The sequence below is a fragment of the Aotus nancymaae genome, unplaced genomic scaffold, assembly GCF_030222135.1.
Source record: "Aotus nancymaae isolate 86718 unplaced genomic scaffold, 86718_ANA_hifiasm-v0.15.2.pri h1tg000014l, whole genome shotgun sequence".
NCBI lineage: Eukaryota > Metazoa > Chordata > Mammalia > Primates > Aotidae > Aotus > Aotus nancymaae.
Genome location: NW_026988425.1, coordinates 31,590,396 through 31,614,396, shown reverse-complemented (window position 1 = coordinate 31,614,396; position 24,001 = coordinate 31,590,396). Strand labels below are relative to the sequence as shown.

General features: G+C 47.9%; 1 protein-coding gene across 4 annotated transcripts in view; it reads right to left on the bottom strand.

The window, feature by feature from the left end:
• Window positions 1–24,001, bottom strand: part of PDZD2 (PDZ domain containing 2) — a 398,209-nt gene that overhangs the window by 8,270 nt on the left and 365,938 nt on the right. For all 4 annotated transcript variants that reach the window (XM_064375911.1, XM_064375912.1, XM_064375913.1 and 1 more), the window contains 5 exons: window positions 12,634–16,684; window positions 11,011–11,128; window positions 5,316–5,417; window positions 3,736–4,006; window positions 1,263–1,397 (listed from right to left, as the gene is read on the bottom strand). In XM_064375911.1, the coding sequence (XP_064231981.1) occupies window positions 1,263–1,397; window positions 3,736–4,006; window positions 5,316–5,417; window positions 11,011–11,128; window positions 12,634–16,684 (4,677 nt within the window). The remainder of the gene's footprint in view (window positions 1–1,262; window positions 1,398–3,735; window positions 4,007–5,315; window positions 5,418–11,010; window positions 11,129–12,633; window positions 16,685–24,001) is intronic.

Sequence of the window (24,001 nt, the reverse complement as noted above, 5' to 3'; positions counted from 1 at the left end):
TCTTCTCCTGCTGCTGTTCTGTCAACTTGATGAGTCTGAGGTTTTCTCTTTACCCTGGTACCATTGGTTCACACATCACACATAATAGAGACCTGACTCCAGATTTATGCCTGTCTTCTGCTTGCCCCAGGGGCGGGGAGCGGCAGAAGTCCTGGCTGCCACTCAAGTAAAGCAGACCTGTGGTGATCACAGTTCACTGGCAAAAGAGCGAGTCCCAGGCCTCCGCATCACAAGATGCTTCGCTCTCGCTACCGTGGGTGTTCAGCCCCTGCTCCTGGGTGGGCGTGAAGCCCCAGCCTCCAGTGCAGAGTTCTTTCTTATCCTCTGCACCCCAAGGATGCAGCCTGCTGACCACAGAGGCTTCATTTCCACTTTTGATCCATAAAGTTTTTTTTTTTTTTTTTTTCCTATTAACACTACGTGTCAAGAGTGGAGAGAGGCTTTGGGATTACTATGCAATTGCAGAAATGTCTCAAGGTCATTAACTAACTAGATGGTCATTTAAAGAAACAACAATCCTTAGCCAAGAAGAATTAACCTTGTTACTTGCTGACCTACTTATTCTGTTACATTCTGTAACTTTAAATGGTTTCTGATCTATTTGCAAGTATAATTACATATATTGTCCATACAATTATACTTTTTAATATTATTAGTACGATCATATGAATTGTTAATCTAAGATTTTGAAAAACTGCCCAAGACCAAAAAATGAATTATCCAAGTTGATGGAGATACTTGTGTTTACCAGCTATTTCAATAATACCTCCCATCTTGTTTTTTTTTCCCACAAAGGCTATGCTTGGACTATATTACTTTCTTGCAGTCTAGCATTTACAAGTTTAGTATTTTAAGTCAATGAGATCTTGGCCATTATTCAGTACTCCTGACTGGGAAGTCTAATGGTGTTACTTAGTGTGGTGTGTTCACATGAGAGAGAGGGACCCAGAGAGGCTCTGGTGCCAGACTGCCTGCCCTGTAGCCTGGTTCCCACTTACGGCTGTGTGACCTACGTGGCTCGGTTTCCCCTTTTGTAAAATGCAGATAATGATGGCACCCACCCGATAGGGTTGCCATGTGGATGGCATGAGTTAATACGTGTCAATACAGAATAAACCTTTTATGCCACAAAGCATTAAAAACAGTTCAGATTTTTAAAAACAAATTTGATTTCTCAATGGAAGGCATGGATTTTTTTCACTGAGACATCCATGGAAACATGACGGGTGATAAAAGGCTGACTGAGTTTTCTAGGACGTTACCTTTGTACACTCTTTTAATGACCAAGGGCCCGTCTCCCGTCACAGACGATTTTCCCCCATCCAGACTCAGTCCCAGCCCAGCCGAGGTCTTCAGCACTTCCACACACACGGCGTCATGTACAGCCACGCTTCTCCCTGCAGCAGCAGCGTGTGTCAAGACAAAAATGACAGCTTGTTCATGCCACCTGTCCCAGTCCCCCCAGAGGCATTGCCTCAAGCCCCATGTACTCCTGGCACCCTCGAGTCCCATCTACCCTGAGGTGCTTCTAACAGCATTTGAGCCCAGTAGCACTGCCGGCCTCCCGACTTTGGAGCTGCCCTCCTGGCTGTGTTACTGCTGTGCTTGCATCCTTTGTTCTGTGTGTTTTCTGCAAGCACTGGCGAAGGCTTTTATGCCCAAGCAGAAATCCCCAGAAGGCAAAGTGTTCTTGTTAAGCCTCCACACTGGCAATGCACTTCTCAACGAGGACTGAGGTCACACCTGGGGACTCCAAATTTGATTTTCTGCCAACCCTGGCAGAACATCACTCTCTGGTACCAAAACTTGGCAGCATCATGTGAGAATGTTAGAATGGACCCCAAAGCCCCCAGGAACCCACAGAGCTTCCTGCCTCCCTGGCTCCTGCCATTCCTGCTCCTGCAAAGGGAAACCCTGCCCCAGGCTATGGCTGTCTTCACAGACACACTCACTGCCTCCACTGGCATCTTGCTGCACGGTTGGGAGATGCGTTTCCATGGTGATGCCTGCTGTGTGCTAGTTGGGGGAAGGTGGGCTGCGTTTGAATCAGGATTGTAAACTTGCTTGTACTTCCCTCCCTCGCCTGCCGTATCAGCCAAGGACGTCAGAGCTGACTGCAAAGGCGCACTTAGTTGACTGGGATGCAGAGGAAGGACCACATGCGTTCACTAGAGCTGAGGCCAAGCTAGCATTGTCTTCTTTGGACATAAAAACCAGTCCATTGTCGTGGTTTAAAGCAAGCCACTCCACAGGGTCTGAAGGACATTTACCAATGCTGGGAGCAGCATGCTTTTTCAACAGGAAAATGGGTCTACTGCAGTGGCTCGACTCTGGCTGCATACTGGAGTCACCTGGGATCGTGAAAAGGTGCCTGGCTCCCACTGCTAAGCATTTATGATTTAATTGAGCTGGGGAATTACCGGGGCATCAAGGCTTTGAAAGCGCTCCAGCGTCTCTACTGTGCAGACTACTGCACCAGGCCCCTAGTTCGACGCTGTCAGTGTCTGGTGAGGAATAACTGCTAGGCTTAGGTAGACCTGGCTTAGGAAGACTGAAGAACAGGAATCTGAGCGAGGTGAAGCCTCCAGGCGCTCAGCATTTCATAGCTCTGCAGGGTCTGCTTCGAGGCCAGAGGCTCTGAAGTTGCTGCAGAAATACTGAGTGACTATAAATGACAAGAGGACCATCCAGTTCTGAGTTCAGGAGGCTTCAAAACTGGCAGCTGTGAGGATGAAGTGCCAAGTGGTTTCCTTTGACAATTTACTAGGATGCCACTGAAAATCCACCAAGCAGTCGAGACAGCTCCAGGGGAAAGGCAAGCATGACAAGGTCTGATGACCAAGGTGCTTCCCTGTAGTGGGGACAGCATCAGCCCTCTGGAAGAGGGAAAGTGAAATGACACAGACTGGGGTATGACTGCGGACGCATCTGGACAAGAAGTGTTCCTCATTTGTTCCATGAAATCGGAGCCATTTTCAGCAAGGACTATAAACAGCTCAGGCCACTAGGAAGCCAAGCTGTAGAAAGGAATCCAGCTACCCCTGACTTTATCAGAGAGAGAAGTGGAGAAAGAACAAAAGCCCCTTCCCTAAAGGCAATGCCTGATCCATACACTCTGCTTTGCCCTCTCGACTAAAAAAAGACATTACCCCTGAAGGCCAAAGTGTACTCCACATGTCTGCTGTACTTAACAGACACATGGTCTGGGGCTCTCAGTCTGCACAGTACGTAGAAAAATCTGTTTCTAAACCTCTTCCAGTAAGTTCTTGGTTGACTAAGGCTGCAGTCTCTGTTTTCAGACACAAAACAGTCTTGCCCCTTCATTTCCTTCTGTTCTTCTAAACCAGGAAAGAATACAACCTTGCTGTTTCCCAAAGATAAATCTTGGTTCTGGAATTTCTCCCTCAACACTGATTCATTCCCTCATCACAATAGTTTCCTGCTTTTCTTACCAGTCCTAACAAGAGGGTGTGAATAGGAAACAGATTTTGTCTTAGGACCCTTAGGGAAACTGCTAAGCAGTCGTTTGAAATCTTCCACAGTCTAGCTTGAACTACTAGGGGATTTTTCTAATTTATAACGCTGCTTTTGCAAGAAGCATCCAAACACATGAGACTTCGCTACATTTAATTTTTCGAGTCTAGAATTTAGCTGTTATTTTCCTTCATGTTCAAGCAGAACCTCCTCTTTCCACAGTAGCTCACACCCTTCGGGTTGTTGAAATAATTATCTTACCAACACCAGGCTCCAGGGGGATGGTCTTTCTGGACAGCAAACCCTTCCCATTGGCTGTGGGAGGCTCCTGCCGGGCAGAAGGCCTAAGCTGATCCGTCCCTTTCTTGATGACCACGAGGGCATCTTTGTGCAGCTGAGCCTGGTGCAGAAGCTTCAGGACATTCCCGTGGGCCAAGCCAGCCAATGAGGCGCCGTTGACTGACAGAAGGAAATCCCCTCGGTTCATAGTCCCTTCCTGAGAAGCTGCCCCCTGAGAAAACACCCTGTGGACCTGGGACAAGGAAAGGAAAAGGGAACAAAAGCCAGATCCACTAATGATTTCCAGTAAAATCGAGAAAGTAACTAATTGCATATCTGTAGTAAAGGAACTTTTTTTTTTTTTTGAGATGGAGTCTCACTCTGTCACCCAGGCTGGAGTGCAGTGGTACAATCTCAGCTCACTGCAACCTCCACCTCCCAGGTTCAAGTGATTCTCCTGCCTCAGCCTCCCAAGTAGCTGGGGTTACAGGCACGTGCCACCACACCCAACTGATTTTTGTATTGTTAGTAGAGATGGAGTTTCACCATGTGTCAGGCTGGTCTCGAACTCCTGACCTCAAGTGATCCACTGGCCTCATCCTCCCAAGGTGCTGGGATTACAGGCGTGAGCCACTTCGCCCAGCCTTGTAGTAAAGGAGCTTTCTAAGGACAAGTTTTCTAAATCATACACACACCTGCTTTATAAAAAAACAAATTCAATGTGGGGGATGGATCACAAATATCAATGCCAGTGACCGCACACATTTTTTTTTTAACTCAACTTCTCATTAATGTCTGACATGTGTCTGGCATCCAGGAGGCAATGGGAATGTGAAGATGAACGAGGCCTGGGCTCATGCAGCGAAGGTGACCCTCTAGATGGTCCCAGAGGCTTTTGAATGATGTGTGACTGTTTTTGAGAAAGGAATAACTGTATAAGCAAACACAAGTTTGGCCAGTTGATTCTAATTGTTTTTACTGCTTAAAATATTTAGGCAAATGATAAGGATATAGCGAATTATGTTTCTAGGTATTGGAAATGGCCTATACATCATGTCAGCTCTGTGTTAAAAATGCTTGTTGGCTGGGCGCAGTGGCACATGCCTGTAATCCCAGCACTTTGGGAGGCTGAGGCAGGTGAATCACCTGAGGTCGAGAGTTCAAGACCAGCCTGACCAACATGGCGAAACCCCATCTCTACTAAAAATACAAAAATTAGCCGGGCATGGGGGCACATGCTTGTAATCCCAGCTACTCAGGAGACTGAGGCAGGAGAATTGCTTGAACCTGGGAAACGTAGGTTGCAGTAAGCTGAGATCATGCCATTGCATTCCAGCCTGGGCAACAAGAGCAAAACTCTGTCTCCAAAAAAAAAAAAAAAAGCCTGTCTTTGTGAACGAAAACCTTACGTGCTACGTCTCTCACTTTTCCCTTTTTATGTTGGTAGCAGGGAATGAAACCCAGCAATCTCTGAACCTGCCGATTGGAATTTGCGCCCTGATCACATTCTGAGGCTGCTTAAGGAGGGATTTTCCCGAGAGCCTCGTGACTTTGTCACTTACCGTGATTGATTTTGGCTCCACATCTGTCCCTCCTGCCACACTGAATCCCAGACCTGAGCCTTCTTTTTTATTCAAGACTATGAAGCAAACATCTTCTTTATTCTAGTGAAAACAAACAAAAATTATCCTTTGAGCTGGAGCTGCATAAAATTAATAAGAAAGAAAGAAAAACATCTCTCCTTGTGCCAAGAGTAAGGAAGCTCTGATGTAAATCCTCTTGGAAGCAGTTTTCACTGTGGACCCTCAAGACCCTTGGGCTCTCAGCCAGGCGTGGTGGTTGATGCCTGTAATCTCAACACTCTGGGAAGCCAAGGTGGGCAGATCTCGAGCCCAGGAGTTGGAGACCAACCTGGGGAATGTGGCAAAACCCTGTCTCTACCAAAAATGCAAAAATTAGCCAGGTGTGGTGGTGCATGCCTGTAGTCCCAGCTACTCAGGAGGCTAAGGTGGGAGGATCACCTGAGCCTGGGAGGTCACAGCTGCAGTGAGCCATGATCATGCCACTGCACTTCAGCCTGGGCAACAGAGTGAGTGAAACCTTGTCTCAAAAAAAAAAAAAAAAAAAAGGTTCTTCAGCCCTCACAGCCCTGTCTTGCCCATCATGCAGCATCCCGTCTAGATGGTACTTAAATGGCAAATTCTGAGGGCCCACCTTGTAGCTGTAGAGCAGTGGGGAAGGTAGACAGGAACCAGGATGGGGGCAGCGGACAACTGAGGGTTCCCGAGTCTTCAAGCCATTTGAGGCACCAGACTATGTCTTCCCAAATGTGATCATAGCACAGAATTTGATCATGATGGGAATCCTTTATTTTTTACTCTACAATTCTTTACGTCTACAATTTAGCAAAGCCAGTCCCAGCAACAGCAGAAAGATAAGCGTCAGTGCCAAGAGGCAGGATAAGAGCACATAGAGGCCATGTTTTCTACATCTCCCTCCCCACGTCCAGGTCATTGGATTTCAGGTGCAATTAATTAACTGACATCACAAAATAGAAATTATAGCTGGGTGCAGTGGCTCACACCTGTAATCCCAGCACTTTGAGAGGCAGAGGCGGGCGGATCACCTGAGGTCAGGAGTTGGAGACCAGCCTGGTCAAGGTGGCGAAACCCTGTCTCTTAAAAAATACAAAAATTAGCTGGGCGTGGTGGTGGGTGCCTGTAATACCAGCTACTCAGGAGGCGGAGGCAGGAGAATCTCTTGAACCCAGTGGGCGGAGGTTGTGGTGAGCCGAGATCACGCCACTGCACTCCAGCCTGGGCAACAGAGGGAGACTCTTGTCTCAAAAAAAAAAAAAAAAAAGAAGAAGAAAAGAAAGAGAAAGAGAAAAAGCAAGAAAGCAAGCAAGCAAGCAAGAGTAAGTTAAAACTAATCGTCAACCCATATTGAGATTAGAATTTTCTGTTGCCCAGGCTGGAGTTCAGTGGCGTGATCTCGGCTCAGTGCAACCTCCGCCTCCCATGTTCAAGCGATTCTCCTGCCTCAGCCTCCATAGTAGCTAGGATTACAGGCACCCATCATCACGTCTGGCTAATTTTCGTATTTTTTTTAGTAGAGACGGGATTTCACCATGTTGGCCAAGCTGGTCTCCACCTCCTGACCTCAAGTGACCCCCCTACCTTGACCTCTCAAAGTGCTGGGATTACAGGCATGACCCACCATGCCTGGCTAGAATATTCTTAATAGTGCCCTAGGGTTAAGTAATAAAGACTTATGTTTTAAGCATCAATCAAACATATATTGGAATAAAGGATTTTCAAATAAAAAATTAACTGGGCTAATTGTTCTGAATTTTGACTTCCATTCACCCACACCCTAGATATGATTTGGTAACATTATAAAGATCTCCACTGCTGGTGTCACATGAAGTGATCTATAATCCATCACTTCCAGGCATCCGTAAACACAGCAATAGAAAAAAAAAATTAGTAATAATTCTTAAGCATTGATTCGATGAGAGAAAATGAAAATGTTGACAGAGAAACCACCTCTGTAATGTGCTGGCATTTACTCCCAGTAGGAAGTGACAGGGACTAATTCTAAACACTTTATACCTCTCCAAAGAAGTTCATTCAGGCCAGGCATGGGGGAATCACACCTGTAATCCATGTACTTTGGGAAACCGAGGCAGGTGGATCACTTGAGCTCAGGAGCTTGAGACCCATCTGGCCAACATGGTGAAACCCCATCTCTACTAAAAATACAAAAATTAGCTGGGCATGGTGGTGGGCACCTGTAATCCCAGCTACTCGGGAGGCTGAGGTCCGAGAATTGCTAGAACCTGGCAGGCAGGGGTTGCTGTGAGTGGAGATCACGCCACTGCACTCCAGCCTGGGTGATGGAGTGAGACTATGTCTTTAAAAAACCCCAAAGTTCATTCAAACCAAAACCTAGAATGTCTTGCAGAACTTTTGGGGGAGTTGGGAGGTTGACTTCACGGGCACCTTCAGCCATATATGTGCTCAAACATGGATGGACAGGGAGAAACTGACGCTAAGCCTTCCAAACAAAAATGGGAATACGGGGCTCAGTAAATGGTCTTTGTCCAGCTTCTGGGAGGTAACGCTGATGCTGAAAATAGAAATACTTCTCAGATTTTTTTTTTTTTTGAGACAGTCTCGCACTGTTGCCCAGGCAGGAGTGCAACGGCACGATGTTGGCTCACTGCAACCTCCACCTCCCAGGTTCACGTGATTCTCCTGCCTCAGCCTCCCGAGTAGCTGGAATTACAGGCACACGCCATCACACCCAGGTAATTTTTTGTATTTTTAGTAGAGACGGTGTTTCACCATGTTGGCCAGACTCTCGAACTACTGACCTCATGATCGGCCTGCCTTGTCCTTCCAAAGTGCTGGGATTACAGTCGTGAGCCACCACACCCAGCCCACTTCTCAGATATTAAATGTCTTACTGGAGCAAAGAGAAAATATTTGAAAATGAGGCCCTCCTGCATTCCAGGACAAGTTAAATCACAAAATTTTCGATATAGTCACATTTTTTGCACAGTATTTAAAGATACAGATATGCCAGAAGCTGACTGTCAGGCCAAATTTTGCCTCTGAGAGCCTCTGTGCAGTCTCAGGGTGGCCAGATCAACCATCAGGAGCTCTCCAATGTTTGGGTGAGTTGAAGTCAGGAGGCCAGGGTTTGTTTTCAGCCTCTAATCTCTCACAGCACTGCCAAGGCCACAGAAAATAGTTTTGTTCTATTCTTAGTACCTACAAACCATACTCCTTGGGAAAAGCAAGGCAGGAAACTTCTAGACCGAAGATGGCAGAGTAAGCCCTGCTCATCGCTCCTCTGAAGACAGTGAGCAAATAAGAAAGGGAAAAAAGAACGCCGGGTTCTGATGAAAGTAGGAATGATCTTCAAACCAAACCACAATCCCTGACTCGTGGTGAACGTGAGTGGGAGGTGAGGGAGGCCCCAGAACGTGCCCCCAAGGGCACTCGGCATGCCATCCATACTGCCTTAAGGTCCCCGAAGATGGACATCTTGCTCGTGGTTGGTCGGACAGTCTGGTCTTCTCCTGTGACATTTCATCTCACACTGTAAAATGTCTGGAACAAAGGGGGCCTGGCAAAGTGTGACCCCACCTGTGCCCCCTTGACTGGCGATCTCAGAGTGAGACTTTCACATGTGAAACCCCTTCCTTATCGTAATAACAAGTGGGAGGAGGAAGGGAGATGAGGAGCTATCCTCTTTTACTGAAATCGAAAGTGCTTAGCATCTCAAGGCATTTTGTTTTTCTTCTAGAGAGAGGGTCTTGCTCTGTCACCCTGGCTGGAGTGCGGTGGCGCGATCATAGCTCACTGAGCCTCAAACTACTGGGCCCAAGTGATTCTCCTGCTTCAGACTCCCACGGAGCTAGGACTAAAGGCATATGCCACCACACCTGGCTAAATCTTTAATCTTTTTTGTAGTTGTTGACACAGGGGTCTCACTGTGTTGACGAGGCTGGTCTCGAATTCCTGGCCTCAAATAATCCTCCTGTCAAGGTATTTTTTAACTGCACAGACCCAAACCAGCAGCTGAGAATCAGAAGGAAGTGGAAGCTGAAGGGACTGGTCTCCTCTACTCCAACCTCTCTCCTTACCTCCTGGCCAACTCCTTACTACCTGTCAAGGCTGGTCATTGGCTGAGAAGCCGCACAGCCCCTCTGGGTAATATTTCAGTTTCTGGAACAGCATTCTCAGATGACTTAGTGACCCAGGTATACTACCACTAAAGAAACGTTGTTCATATTTATTTCTCTAAACAGAAAAAATTCATTTATTAAGGTTCAAATCTCATTATAGCCCCAAGAAATTAATCTTCAGATTAGTATCTTAGATGTGAACCTGTGGTTTCTTCTGTCAGTGTTTATTGTCATAACTGATTTACTGAAAGATTTTATTTATAATTCCTTGTACTCCAGGGTTCAGATGCTCTTCTACAGGCGATCTTTGAACAACACGGGCTCAAACTGCACCGGTCCACTCACACTGGGGGTTTCTTCTGCCTCTGTCATCCTTGAGATGGCAAGACCAACCCCTCCCTCCTTCTCAGCCTACTCAATGTGAAGACGACAAGGATGAAGCCCTTTATCATGAGCCATTTCCACTTAATGAATAGTAAATATACTATTTTTTTCAATTAAAAATCATTCTTATGCTTTTTTTATTGAAAAAAAATCACTCCTGGCTAACTTTTTAAACTTAATCTGTGTATGTGTGTGTGTGTGTGTTCTATTTTTTTTTCAATTAAAAAAAAATCATGTAACTGTGAAGATAAATTAGTGAAGGGAGCCTGCCGCCCAGGCTGGAGTACAGTGGTGCAATCTCAGATCACAGCAACCTCCACCTCCCAAGTTCAAGCAGTCCTCTTGCCTTAGCCTCCTAGGTAGCTGGGACTACAGGCACCCACCACCATGCCCAGCTAATTTTTGTATTTTTAGTAAAGACAGGGTTTCACCATCTTGGCCAGGCTGGTTTTGAACTCCTGACCTCAAGTGATCTGCCTGCCTCAGCCTCCCAAAGTTCTGAGATCACAGGTGTGAGCCACTGTGCCTGGCCTCTTAGGATTTTCTTAATAACATTCTATTATTTCTAACTTACATTGTTGTAAGAAGACAGTATATGATATATATAACCAACACGCTTGTGTTAATTGACTGTTTATGTTATCAGTAAGGCTTCTAGTCAACAGTAGGTTGTTAGTAGTTAAGTTCTGTAGGGAGTTAAAACTTATACGCGGATTTTCGACCGCAAGGTCAGTGCCCCTACCCTCATGTTATTTCAGGAGCGCAGGACTACACCAACCTAACTCTTCTCTCACCAGCAGGGGGCTCCCTTGACTAGTTTATGTCCACAGTTAGGTGGACAGAGGTACTTGAGGTCATTCTGCAATATTTCCAAGATGCCTAGCTCTGCTTTGAGGACTCTCTGCAAACAAACTCCAAACGTAGGAGTGGGGAGAATGGTAACTAGTTGCTACTGGGGGATTAAAACAGCAGTGACACCCATCTCGCACCTGGACATCCAAGATAAAGTCCAGCTTCTGAAGCTGGCTAGCAGCACTTCAGGCCCAAGTCAGACTGAGCTGTGAAACTCACAACCCAAAGCAGTCCTCCCTCTCCAGGACTTGGGGTTGGGGGCATACACCGGAGCACTCACGTGGCCGCAGTTCATGTTCCAGAGCTTTCTGTGTTTCACTCACCTCTGATTGTGCTTTCGCTTCCTGAATGAGAGTTAGGATGGTAGACTTCGACCCCACTGACGATAAAACAGACTGTAATCTTTGCTGGTCCCCCGCAGAGACCAGAAGTTGATCCAAACTAAACAACATAAACATATTTAAAGAACACTAAAGAAAAAAGCAATTTCTTCATTTTATAAGGATGCATTTTAAATGATCTCCATTCTACTATACTGCAGGTATTTTCTGATCATCATACTCTCTTTTGGTCACAACTTCCAAACTAATGGAAGAATAAATCCTGAGTGTTGAACAGGAATGTCATTCACTACCAATGGGAAGGGGAATTGCTATGAATTCAGAGATCCCCCAAGAAGTTGTGGGACCCATGCCGGAGCTTAACTGGACACTTCTGACATATTTAAAAATATTCAATACATAGGTTCAAGTGAAATATTTTATTTTTTATTTTTATTGTTTTTGAGATGGAGTCTAGCTCTGTTGCCCATGCTGGAGTGCAATGGTGCGATCTCAGCTCACTGCAACCTCCATCTCGCGGGTTCAAGCGATTCTCCTGCTTCAGCTTCCTGAGAAGCTGGGATAACAGGCACCTGCCACCACGTCTAGCCAATTTTTGTATTTTCAGTAGAGACAGGGTCTCACCATGTTGGCCAGGCGGGTCTCACCATGTTGGCCAGGCTGGTCTCGAACTCCTCACCTCAAGTGATCTGCCCATCTCAGCCTCCCAAAGTGCTGGGATTACAGGTGTGAGTCACCACGCCTGGCCTCAGGTGAAATATTTTAAAATATGTTAGAAATTCTCCATTTTAACTCCAGCCACCTGCAAAGGCCCAAAGTCCCCCTTGCGCTGTGCTCTCTCTTCCCCCTACACCCCTCTTATGTTGCTTTTGCTTAAATGCCATGTCCTTTAGCAGCCTCTCCACAGAGCAACTCTTTGGTAAACATGTTTCCCTGCAGGGACTTCTACTGTTCCAGTAATGATATTAAAAACCAAGGGGCGGGGGCCGGGCGCGGTGGCTCACGCCTATAATCCCAGCACTTTGGGAGGCCGAGGCGGGTGGATCACGAGGTCAAGAGATCGAGACCATCCTGGTCAACATGGTGAAACCCCATCTCTACTAAAAATACAAAAAATTAGCTGGGCATGGTGGCGCGTGCCTGTAATCCCAGCTACTCAGGAGGCTGAGGCAGGAGAATTGCCTGAACCCAGGAGGCAGAGATTGCAGTGAGCCGAGATCGCGCCATTGCACTCCAGCCTGGGTAACAAGAGCAAAACTCTGTCTCAAAAAAAAAAAAAAAAAAAACAAAAAACCAAGGAGCTAAAATGCTATGTGGGATCCCAGATCCTGCAACAGAAAAAGGATATTAGCAGAATTTATCCAGCAAAATCTGAAGGAAGAAGTCTGTAGTTTAGTGAATGGTATTATTCTGTTAAAGTAAGAAATTAACATTAATTTCTTACTTTTGACCCATGGACCGTGGTATGAGAGATGTGAACATTAGGAAGAGTGGGTAAGAAGTAAGTGGGAACTCTGCATTATCTCTGTAACTTTTCTATAAATATAAAATGATTCCAAAACGAAACAAGTTTATCTGAGATAAAAGTTGGGGGCAGATACTTACTTAACTGACCAGCTTTTCCTAAAAGGCAGATCCTGGGCAGTTTCGCCCACATCACTGGCTGAACTGGGTGTCTCAGAAGCACTGGTTTTAGGGCCACTTCCTCCTGGACAGGCCCTGTTCCCGCCCTTCTCAGGACCCGAAATGCCTCCAGCAGGGGAGCTTGGCGACCTCCTGGGGGTGATCTCCAGTTCGGTTTTGAAGAGCACAGTGTTCGGGCCCGCCGAGTAATCCTCGCTGCAGAGCTTGTCAAGGTCAGGCATGCTCAAGGCTCTCAGCTCCTGGAGCTTGGAGCGGGACACGGGCGAGGGCTGCACGTGACGCACCGAGGACTTGTTCCTCTTAACGGGAGAGGCTGGGGTCATCGCTGGGGTGGGGATTCCCAAAGGACCGAGTGATTTCTTAAGGTCTGAATCAGAGCCCTTGCTACTGGTCTCTGGCAGGTTCTGCCGGGAGATGGTCAGTGTCATGCTCGAGGGAGACTTGGCCATCTGGGGGAGGAGGGCACCAGGTTCACTTTGGCTTTCGCTGCAGGAACTCAAGCTGCGTCTCAGTAACCTCACAGCGGCATCACTTGGGTGGCCTGGGCTCCCTGAAACGATGCTGCCGGAAGACCGCCTCCCAATGGGAGGCTTGGAGCTCACCGACAAAAACGGGGAAGCCCCAGACTTGGCTACCGGCCGGTCAGCATTGGCCAGGTTCTCGAAAGACTTGATCCGCTGCTTCACAGAGAAAAATGAGGTAGATTCATGGGGCCAGTTCTGCTCATAGCAGTAGTGTCTTCTGGTGACTTTGATTTTGTCTGTGACTAGGCGGCTCGTCTCCTGGACTGAAATGAGATCCCCTTCATCTGTGGCTGGAAGATTCCTCGATGATTCCAGCAGCGGCTTGACACTATATACGCCCTGTCCGATAGCCAGGCCAGGAGGACCCGCCCTGGATGCCTTTGCCTCGGGGATACCACTGCTTGTCACAGGGACCTGGCTGTCCCGAGGAGAGCGACCCAGGCTGTGTGGGGAGTGACCCTCCCGCCCAAAATGGCTTGAGAACTGGGCTGGCATGGAGTAGGTCCGGGTCGCTGGCCTTGGGGTGAAGTAGGGATGGTCCTTCCCCGAGGGACCCCCGGGAATGCCATTTCTGGGCACCCCTAGGGAGTCTGACATCAGGCTTGACTTTCCCTGTGAGGAATCTGCCTTTCTAATGGGCAGTTGAGGGGAGGAGGAGGAGGAGGCCAGTTTGGCCATGCTGAATGATCCTGGCATTTCCTGCTCCACCTGGGAGCCATGAGACGGGACTGAGGACAGATGACTTGTGGACGATTCCATGACCGGGCGACATAGGCTGATTTCACTCTTCTCCTGACAGTTGCCCTGGGCCAAGCACCCTCCCCATCTGTCACTTTCAGCTGGCTTGTTACCACATGCAGTCCTTGGCACTGTTTCAGCAGAAATCTCCACAATTTTCAGCTGGTTTGTTATTTCGAGGCGATCGCTGACCGTGTTGCTGCCTCCTTTTTCGCCCATCAGCCTGGGTTGGGCTGTGCCTGCCACCGAATCCACATGGCTGGTCAGGCACTGCTCGCTCTGTCTGTTCCCTGCCACGGATACACCCTTCCTGGATGCTGCGGGACTTGCCAGCCCAGAGTCAGCCCGGGGCGCCTTGCCCTCCGCTCCACACTTAGGAGACTTAGGGGTGGCTGGGCTACCTCTGTCGGGCTCGGAGAGGACAGCCACGTGGAACCTGCTCCACGTGCCTTGCTCAAGAAGAGCTTTGGGGGAGGTCAGGGGTGAGACGAATGTCCTGATGCTCGTGTCAGACACCGAGGGCTTCAGTGACCCGGAGGTGGCAAGGGGTGGCTTGCTCTCCAGAACACCCTGGGGGGGTCTGGCGGGGCCTGTGGGGTTTCTGTCGGGCTCTTCGTGCTCGGCTACATGGAGCCGCTGTGATACCACCTTAGAGAGCGTTTTGTGGGAGGTCTGGGGTGAGATCAAGGGTTTCCTGTGGTCCATCCCCCCGGCCTTCACAGCATTTGCACCAGGAGCCTCGTAGCTGACTTTGGCCTTGCCCTTGAGGCTGAGCCTCTTCAGCTTTGGACCACACTTTGGCTTCTGACCATTAGTCAGAATCACTTCCGCCGGACTCTTCTTAGACGGGTCCTTATTTTCCAGATTTGTTTTGGGTGGCGGAGGGCTATGAGGCACAGCAACACCCTTTTTTTGGCTTGAACTCGCCATCTGAATCTTGGAGTGGGGACTTCCGGCAGGCATCAGGGAGTGCTCCTTCTCGGTTTTACTCTGCAAATGGGTGCCTTGGTTATGTTTATTTATTTCTTTGAACCAGGCCATGAGGGGCCTCCTGGTGATCACTTTTGGTTTCTGTAGCAAGTCATCCAGGTCTTGACTTTCAGAGATGTGTAGGTTTTCCAACACAGATTCTCCATTCTTAGGGATGTCCACACTTAAGGAGGACAGATTTGCAGCTGCAGTAAGGTTTGTTTCGTATTTATTCAGCGTTTGGTCATCTAGCAGGTCATGTTCCAAACCATTTACCATGTGAGGGGAGCGGAGAATGATGGGTGGGCTGTGAAAATGCCTGGTCACTTTAGAAGGCTGACTCTTTTCCATGGCTGAGCTACTGCTGGTGACTTCCGTAGTTTCTTCTGCACACAAGGGCCTGTGGTTCTGGGAAGTGCTTAAGTCCGCCTGAGTTTCAAGCTCCTGAGAGCTCATATCCAAGACTGAAGATGGCTGGGAAGAGTTTGGGCCTGGATTGCATGAGCCTGGCAGGCCAGCGGCCTTCTCACGGGGACCAGCCACTGACCCGCTCTGAGTGCTGTATTTTAACGGCAGAACTTTGGCCGGGGCAGGACAGACGGCAGCCAGGGTGGGAAGATGAGGACTTGAGGGTGGATCGGGGCAGCCATTTGTGGAACAAATTTCAATCTGCTCCTCCTCTGACTCCAAAGGATCTTCCTTGTGCAAAGACCCCTGGGAACGAGGAGGGGACCAGCTGTCCCTGGTGGAAGCTCGTGGGGCTTCAGTGAGTGACTCAGGTTCAGAAGACGAATCCTCAGCATCGCCATACATGGATGACAGAGATGGCTCCGTGCTGTCGCCCAGGCCTGATAGGGAGGTGCTGTCTTCATGAAAACTGCTAAAATTTCTAGAGTAGTTGCTCAGGAAGTTTTTGTTCACAGTAAAATGTTTGTCGGGATTAATGGAATCTAAAACCGAAGGCTGGGAGGTCCACTGTGGGTGAGGGGGGGCACCAGCAGCCCAGGTCCTCCTCGGGGAGGAGGTCTGGCCCCCCGGGACTGGTTCAGCACGGCGGGAGCTCCCACCTCCAGCCCCAGCTGGCGGGCGGCCTTGAGCACTGCCCTCCTGACAGCTACTGTCCCCTGTCTGGGAAGATGAAGACTTCACTGCAGAAGCATCCAGCTCCTTAATGAAGCTGTCAATGTCCGTCACGGGGCTCTCTCTACTCCCCGCTGGGCAGCAGTGCTCCGAGACACTGCCACATGCTTCTTTGGTGTTGTCAGTGGATGGCAGCAGGGAGAGGCTGGCCTGCGGTGCCCTTGAGGACACAGAATCTGTTCCCTCCAGCAGGGAAGGCTCCCAGGAGCTCTCAGGTGCTTGGGTTCCCGTCATTTCCAAAGCCTTGCTGTGGTTCCCTGGAGCTCCCCGTCTTTGCTCCTGGGATGCGAGGCAGTCTCGTGGCAGGACAGCACCAGCTGGTGTCGCTCCCTCTGCCCCAGGCCCCGCTCCCCTCAGGGCAGCTGCCCTCATGATATTGAGAGGTGTGCTGGCTTCTGATGCTGATCGGGTCTTGCTGCAGTCTGTGGGAGCTGCTGCCTTCTCTCCCGGGGAGTGGCTGCCCTCATGGGGGAGCCTGACTGGAGACCTGGCCTTGCACTCGGAGACCCTGGGCAATGCAGGCTGGCTGGGGGTCTCGGGCCGACTGACTCGCCCTGTGTCTACAGAGGTCTTGCCGGGGTCAGGATGAGTGGCCCCCTTCTTCCCTGGGGAAGGGATGAGGTCTGAGGAGCTGTCCAGTCCTGTGTAGAGAATGTAAACAGAAGGTTCACAAGAGAGGTTGTAGAGGAGATAAAAGGGAAAATATGAGAAAGCAGCCTCTCAATTGTTAAAAACTGGAAACTATCTCAAATATTTTCTTCTTTTTCAGAAAGCCAGGCAGGGGGTGGCTCACGCCTGTAATCCCAGCACTTTGGGAGGCTGAGGCGGGCAGATCACTTGAGGTCAGGAGTCTGAAACCAGCCTGGCCAACATGGTGAAACCCTGCCTCCACTAAAAAAAAAAAAAAAAAAATTAGCCGGGCATGGTGGTGGGTGCCTGTAATCCCAGCTACTCAAGAGGCTGAGGCAGGAGAATCGCTTGAACCCAGGAGGTGGAGGTTGCAGTGAGCCAAGATCGCCGCATTGCACTCCAGCCTAGCAAAGAGAGAGAAACTCTGTCTCAAAAAAAAAAAAAAAAAAAAAAAAAAGGCATTCTGTAGCCTAAATGGAGGCCCTTCTTGTCTTTCTCGTTTTGTCTCTAAAATCATGGAGTACTCACATCTAACAAAAAACACCCTGCTTTAGACGCTCTAAGAGACGTCAGACTAGCCTGCAGAAGAAACGTTTGCATCTGCCCATTTTTTCCCTCTTTTGGATATTTCTGTGATGGCAGACACCAGAGATCCCTCACTTGGGTCTCTCTACGCCATTCAGCCTCTGATGGCAAAGCTGCAGACGTGGGCTGCTGTTCTAGCTGGTTCTCTACACTTTTGTATGGATGCCGCAGGGCCCTCATGGCTCTCTCAGTCCCAGCATCTGGCCAATCGTGTGTGGGTCTGGCTCACACTGGGGGATGTGAATGATGTACTTCAGTGTAAAACAGTCTAAGTGCTGAACTCAAGAGGCTTCCTTTTTAGTGCAGGGATGAGGCTAACTGGGGAAAACACACAGAATACGAAAGCCAGGATACAGGTCTACACAGAGCTTTGGCTGTCTTGATGAATTCAGAGGAGTGGGAGAAGCCAGATTACCCTGGGAAGCCTTGACAGAGGAGGTGGGCGCTTGAGTGGGGTTGACAAGGGGAGTTTGGCCAGAGAGTGAGGAGGAGGAAGGTGATGAAGACTCCAACTCGAAAAAAAAAAAAAGCAACAGAATGAAAAGCAGAGAAGCAAGAAAGAGCATGAAATCTTGGAGGTGGCAGGGCAAGGGCTGTGTGCCAGTAGACAGTGGGAAGTCATCTAAAAGGTGGGTTCCAAGAGCCACTCACTCCTGAAAGTGCCTTTTCGTAAGACCCTGCATAGTCTTGGGCTAATCTTCCACCTCAGACACACAGCATCTCCAACAGGGAAAAAAATCTGGCATCAAAAAGAACAAAGCTATTTTCTTAGAAACTATGGGTCTGAGGCTGGAGTGAAAAATGAAGTTCCATGAAAGCTCGTGGTTTGAGAAGTCAAACCCACTCTACCCCAATATTATGTTCCTTTCACATCTCTCACATTAAATCATCTTAACTGAAATTTTTTTACCTCCCAAAGTTGCTATGTGAATAATTAAAAACTAATTATTAGGACTCAGCACTGTGCTAAGAGATTTTCCGATAATTAAGGAACTACCACTGTGCTCAGTTTTGCATACGTTTAATTTTCCTCCTGACACCGAGGTATGTCCTGTGACCATCTGCATCGGAAGGATGAGGACACAGGAACAGCGTGGTTAAGCAGTGTGTCTGAGGTCAGAGTTCACAGGTGGCAGGGCCAGTGGTCGCCCCAGGGAGCCAGCTCCACAGCGAATGCTTCTGCCTAAACCCTGACTTTCTGGCCTCTGCGTGGAGAGCCCTGGGCAATAACAAGGTTGGATCATCGAGACCCCACCATGGAGACCGTACTGGCTTTCCAGCCCACTGCGGAAGGCCGGGGGCCTGCCAAGACTCAAACCCACGTGCTCTTTTCCTTCTCTGCTCAGCCTTTTTGGAACTCCCCCTTAAGCATAATGGTCCTGCTTCTGCTGATACCAAATATGAGCGGTGGCGGTGGGCTGGGGGCAGTAGCAATGATACAAAAGGAGGGGATTTAAAGTCTGTTTTTAAATTTCGTATTCAGGCCGGGGGCGGTGGCTCATGCCTGTAATCAGCTGGGGCAGGCGGATCACTTGAGGTCAGGAGTTCGAAACCAGCCTGGCCAACGTGGTGAAATCCCATCTCTACCAAAAACACAAAAATTAGCTTGGTGTAGTGGTGCACGCCTGTAATCCCAGCTGCTTGGGAGGCTGAGGCAGGAGAATCGCCTCAACCTGGGAGGCAGAGGTTGCAGTGAGCTGAGATGGAGCCACTGCACTCCAGCCTGGCGACAGAGGGAGACTCCATCTTAAAAATAAACAAACAAATAAATAAAATTCATATTTGTTCACTGAATAAACCTCAACAGGCAATTCATGTTAGCAATTGGACTTTACTGCAAAGTCTGTAACTTAAAACGCCTTTATTTGAGGGAGACGAGGTCACACTGAGGCAGCCTTTGGTTGTCACCTTTCAAAACCACCTTTCCTCTGGAAACACCTTCGAAACACCCAGTCATAGGAGGTCAGGTGACTCCGTTATGGCACATCTGTGGGCTGGAAGGCCCAGCAGCCTCTCCACATGTTGCTGGGTGTGGAAGGGCCTGCAGGACTGCTGTGTGGTTTCCTAGAGCAGGCTACGGGTGTGCTGATGCCAGCATTGCCAATGCAAGGGATGGTCTGCTAGGGCAGGCGCACGGGCTGAGCAGCAGTCTTGCTGACCCCAGTAGGCTGCTCAAATATTATTTTCTGTGGATGTGTGAGTTTAAAAAGGTTGTTAGGTACTTACTGGTGACTACCAACCACAGTCTTTCTTTTTTTGGCAAAAAGATTTAAAAAACCACAGGACTGATATATTTATTCTATATACTCACATACATGCAAGACTCAAATAATACAGGCCAAAATGTTAATAGAGGTTTCTCTTGGACTTAGGTGATTTTTATGCCATCTTTCAAAACTTTGCTCTCACTTATAGTTTCTTACATTTCTAGAATAAACGTGTATCCCTTTCACAACAGAGTGAAACATTTAGTGACAAACAAGGGCCCTGGATTCCCCACACTGCTTCAGTCTCTCAACAGCTTTGACAGCTTTTCCAACAGCTCCCACCTCCTCTCGTCCTGGTTTCCGAAAGCCACCCTTTAACAGGCAGTCAACTGCTGCCAGGAAGCTGAACAGGCTGTAAAAATCAGACCTCACAGTCAACACGTCTTGGTTGGCCATTTGTTCCTGCGTAAACAGCAAGTTGACTTGTATTCCTTTCTAAAACTTTCTTAGGAAAATCATGTGTGTAGGTATACACACACACACATATATACACACACACATATCTTACTGAATGCATATTATATACTAGGCAGATATATACATATGTGTTTCTCTAAGGAAAATCACATACACACATAACTCATTCAACATATTAGGTAGTAGATTGTGTTCCAAATACTACACATGAAAATGTCACTGATTCTTCCTCAACAACCCCATGAGGTGAGTAACTTGGGACAACAGTGACAAATCCAAGGTCCCTTCCCTGGTCAAATGCTGGAGCTCAGATCTGAGCCCCAGCAGCCTGAGTGTGCACCCATGTGCTTAACCACCGTGTGGTGTACGGGTCATTGTGGAATATTAAAGAGGATTTTCCTTTTTTTGTTGTTTTGTTTTCAGCTTCCTCAGGTTGGATTTTTTTTTTTTTTAATGATAAGCTATTCTTTTTTTGATCACTTATGCATTTTTGGATATTTCAATTTAAAAAGATTTTGCACTTTGGGAGGCCAAGGTGGGCAGATCACTTGAGGTCAGGAGTTCGGGACCAGCCTGGCAACAAGAGCAAGACTCCATCTTAAAAAGAAAAATGCACACACACACACACACACAAAGATTGGCCAGGCGTGGTGGCAGGTGCCTGAAATCCCAACTACTGAGGAGGCTGAGGCAGGAGAATCGCTTGAACACTGGAGGCAGAGGTTGCAGTGAGTTGAGATCGCACCACTGCCCTCCAGCCTTGGTGAAAGAGGGAGACTCTGTCTCAAGAAAAAAAAAAAAGTTATGTTTTGAAGAACATCCTTCTAAGCTATTTTTAATAACATTGGAAGAAGAGCTACTACCAGCACTCAAGTACTCAGCAGGACCAACTAGTCACAGACAGCCTTTTCATTGGGATAGAGAAAGAAATATCTACCAAATACTCTGTCTCCAGAAAGGAGACAGAAGCTGTAAACTCTTAAAGATCAGGTAATTGAATATTTCAGATACATCCCAAAAGCCCTAGAGGGCGCCAGTGTGTCACTGCAACTCCATCAATCCTGATGACCCTTAAAGAATTAAATGGTAACTAATACATTATGTTTCAACATGCTAATTAAATACAGCACATCTATTTTTACCCGTTAAGTATAATCAGTTCCTGGTCTAGCACTCCTTGGCTGCTGAGTGGGTGTAAGGGACACACAGTTGCACCTTTCTCAAGGCTCATTATCTGCGGGAAATCCAGAGAAGGCAAGGCAGAAAAGCACCCACCTGCACCCACTGGGGTCAGTACAGTCACAGAGGTGCATAAAGCTCCAGGGAGCACAGGCTGGGAGATGAAATTATCTCCACACTAACTAGAACACAAGAGAAACTTACACGCAGAAACCCACTTACTTAAGGTACAAACCTGAAGTATATATACATTTTTTAAGTTCTGGGACACACGGGCAGGCTGTGCAGGTTTGTTGCATAGGTAAATGTGTGCCACGGTGGTTTGCTGTACCTATCAACCCATCACCTAGGTATTAAGCCTGGCATGCATTAGCTATTTATCATGATGCTCTCCCTCCCCCCACCACCTCACCCCCAACAGGCCCCAGTGTGTGTTGTTCCTTTCCCTGTGGCCATGTGTTCTCATTGTTTAGCTCCTACATATAAGTAAGAACATGCAGTGTTTGGTTTTCTGTTCCTGTGTTAGTTTGCTGAGGAGAATGGCTTCCAGCTCCATCCTTGTCCCTGCAAAGGACAGGATCTCATTCCTTTGTATGGCTGCATAGTATTCCATGGTGTGTATGTGCCATAGTTTCTTTCTTTCTTTGAGACAGAGTCTCACTCTGGCACACAGGCTGGAATGTACTGGTGCAATCTCAGCTCACTGCAATCTCCACCTCCCAGATTCAATCGATTTTCCTGCCTCAGCCTCCTGAGTGGCTGGGACTACAGGTGCTCGCCACCACACCCAGCTAATTTTTGTATTTTTAGTAGAGACGGGGTTTTACCAGGTTGGCTAGGATGATCTTGAGCTCCTGACCTCAGGTGATCCACTTGCCTCGGCCTTCCAAAGTGCTGGGATTACAGGCGTAAGCCACCATGCCTGGCACATGTACCACATTTTCTGTCACTGATGAAACTCACAGTATTGACAAAACCTGGCCTACCTAGAATAAGAAATTCCTCAGTGGCAAGAAAGCAAAGAATTTTCTGCATGAGGTTGCAAATAGGAAATGTTGGTCTTAGTGAACAAAAACCAACCCTGTGCTGTCCCTCTTCCATTCCAAAGCAAATCTGGATTCCAAGAAAACTCCCAGAGGCCCATTATTTAGAACAAGCACTCTTCAAATGTATGAAGATGCTGGCCTCAAATGAAGCCTTACTTTGAAAAGTGACACTGAAGACTGCCTCAATGTAACTTCCTCTCCCTCAAATAAAACGCTTTTTAATGCACTTTGCAGTAAAGTCAAATTGCTAACCAAAAAATACTTGTGTTTGTTCAGCAAGTGAACCTGAACCCGGAAAGACATACCAGAAACCACAGTAACAGCCTCATCACTGACCGAGGAACACAGAGCCTCCGATCGCAGAACAAAGACATCAGGGGCCTGTATTTTTTTGTGAGCAGCCGTCGGGTAGATATTCTGGGGTTTCACCTTTTTATTTTATAGGACAGCCCTAGCAAGTGAGGCTATCTTGTTTCTCTGTAGCATCGTAGTTTGCTAACCAATCAGAAGGCAGGCGCTGTGACAGTAACCACCAGCTGACAGCTGCGGAGAACTGCCGGGACGCTCACAGAGCTCGACAAGTGGGACCACAGTCATCACCAGCCACTGAGAAGAGTGTCCCCTAACCACAGAGGGCAAATTTAGAATAGAATTTTCCTTCTCTCCCTCTTTTTTTGAGTCTCACTCTGTCCCCCAGGCTGGACCAACCTCAGCCTTCTGGGTTCAGGCAATTCTCATGTCTCAGCCTCCTGAGTAGCTAGGATTACAGGCACGTGCCACCACACCTGCTAATTTTTTTTAAATGTTTCGTAGAGGCGAGGTTTCACTATTTTGGCCAAGCTGGTCTTAACTCCTGACCTCAAGTGATCTGCCCACTTTGGCATCCCAAAGTGCTGAGATTATAGGCATGAGCCTCCGTGCCCGACCAGAATCCAAATTTTCAATAAAGGTCTCCACTGACAAGGAAGCAAAGTCACTTAATTCAGCTTGATTTTAAAAATCATGTTTTACAGCATTTTGCACAACTACTAGATGATGGGTAGTCAAATTTTATATCTATCTCTCTACACACACACACACACAGACACACACACAAACACACACACATTTTTTTTTTTCCTTAGAGATAGGGTCTAGATCTGTCACCCAGGCTGGAGTGTAGTGGCATAATCCTAGCTCACTGCAGTCTCAAACTCCTAGGTTCAAGCAACCATCCTGTCTCAGCCACCAATTACAGGCACATGCTACCACACCTAACTTCCTTTTTTTTTTTTTTGAGATGGAATCTCGCTCTGTTGCCCAGGTTAGAGTGCAATGGTATGATTTTGGCTCACTGCAACCTCTACTTCCTGGGTTTGAGCGATTCTCCGGCTTCACCCTCTTGAATAGCTTGAATTATAAGTGCATACCACCACACCTGGCTTTTTTGTATTTTTAGTAGAGACGGGGTTTCACCATGTTGGCCAGGCTGGTCTCGAACTCCTGACCTATTGATCCACCTGCCTCAGACTCCCAAAGTGCTGAGATCGCAGGCATGAGCCACTGCACCTGGCCAATTTTCTTTTTTGAGTAGGGATAAGGTCTCACTACATTGCCCAGATTGGTCTTGAACTCCTGGCCTCAAGCAATCTTCTTGCCTTGGCCTTCCAAAGTGCTGGGATTACAGGCATGAGCCACTGTGCCTGGCCCCTAAATAAATACTGAGATGATTTCTGCCTCCATGATGTTACTTCATCTCTCATCAACACTTATATGTAGTTTTTCACTTTCATTTCACTTGTCCTTGATGGAGGTTTTCGCTGCCATTTCTCAGTGCATTTGATTTCCATAAGCA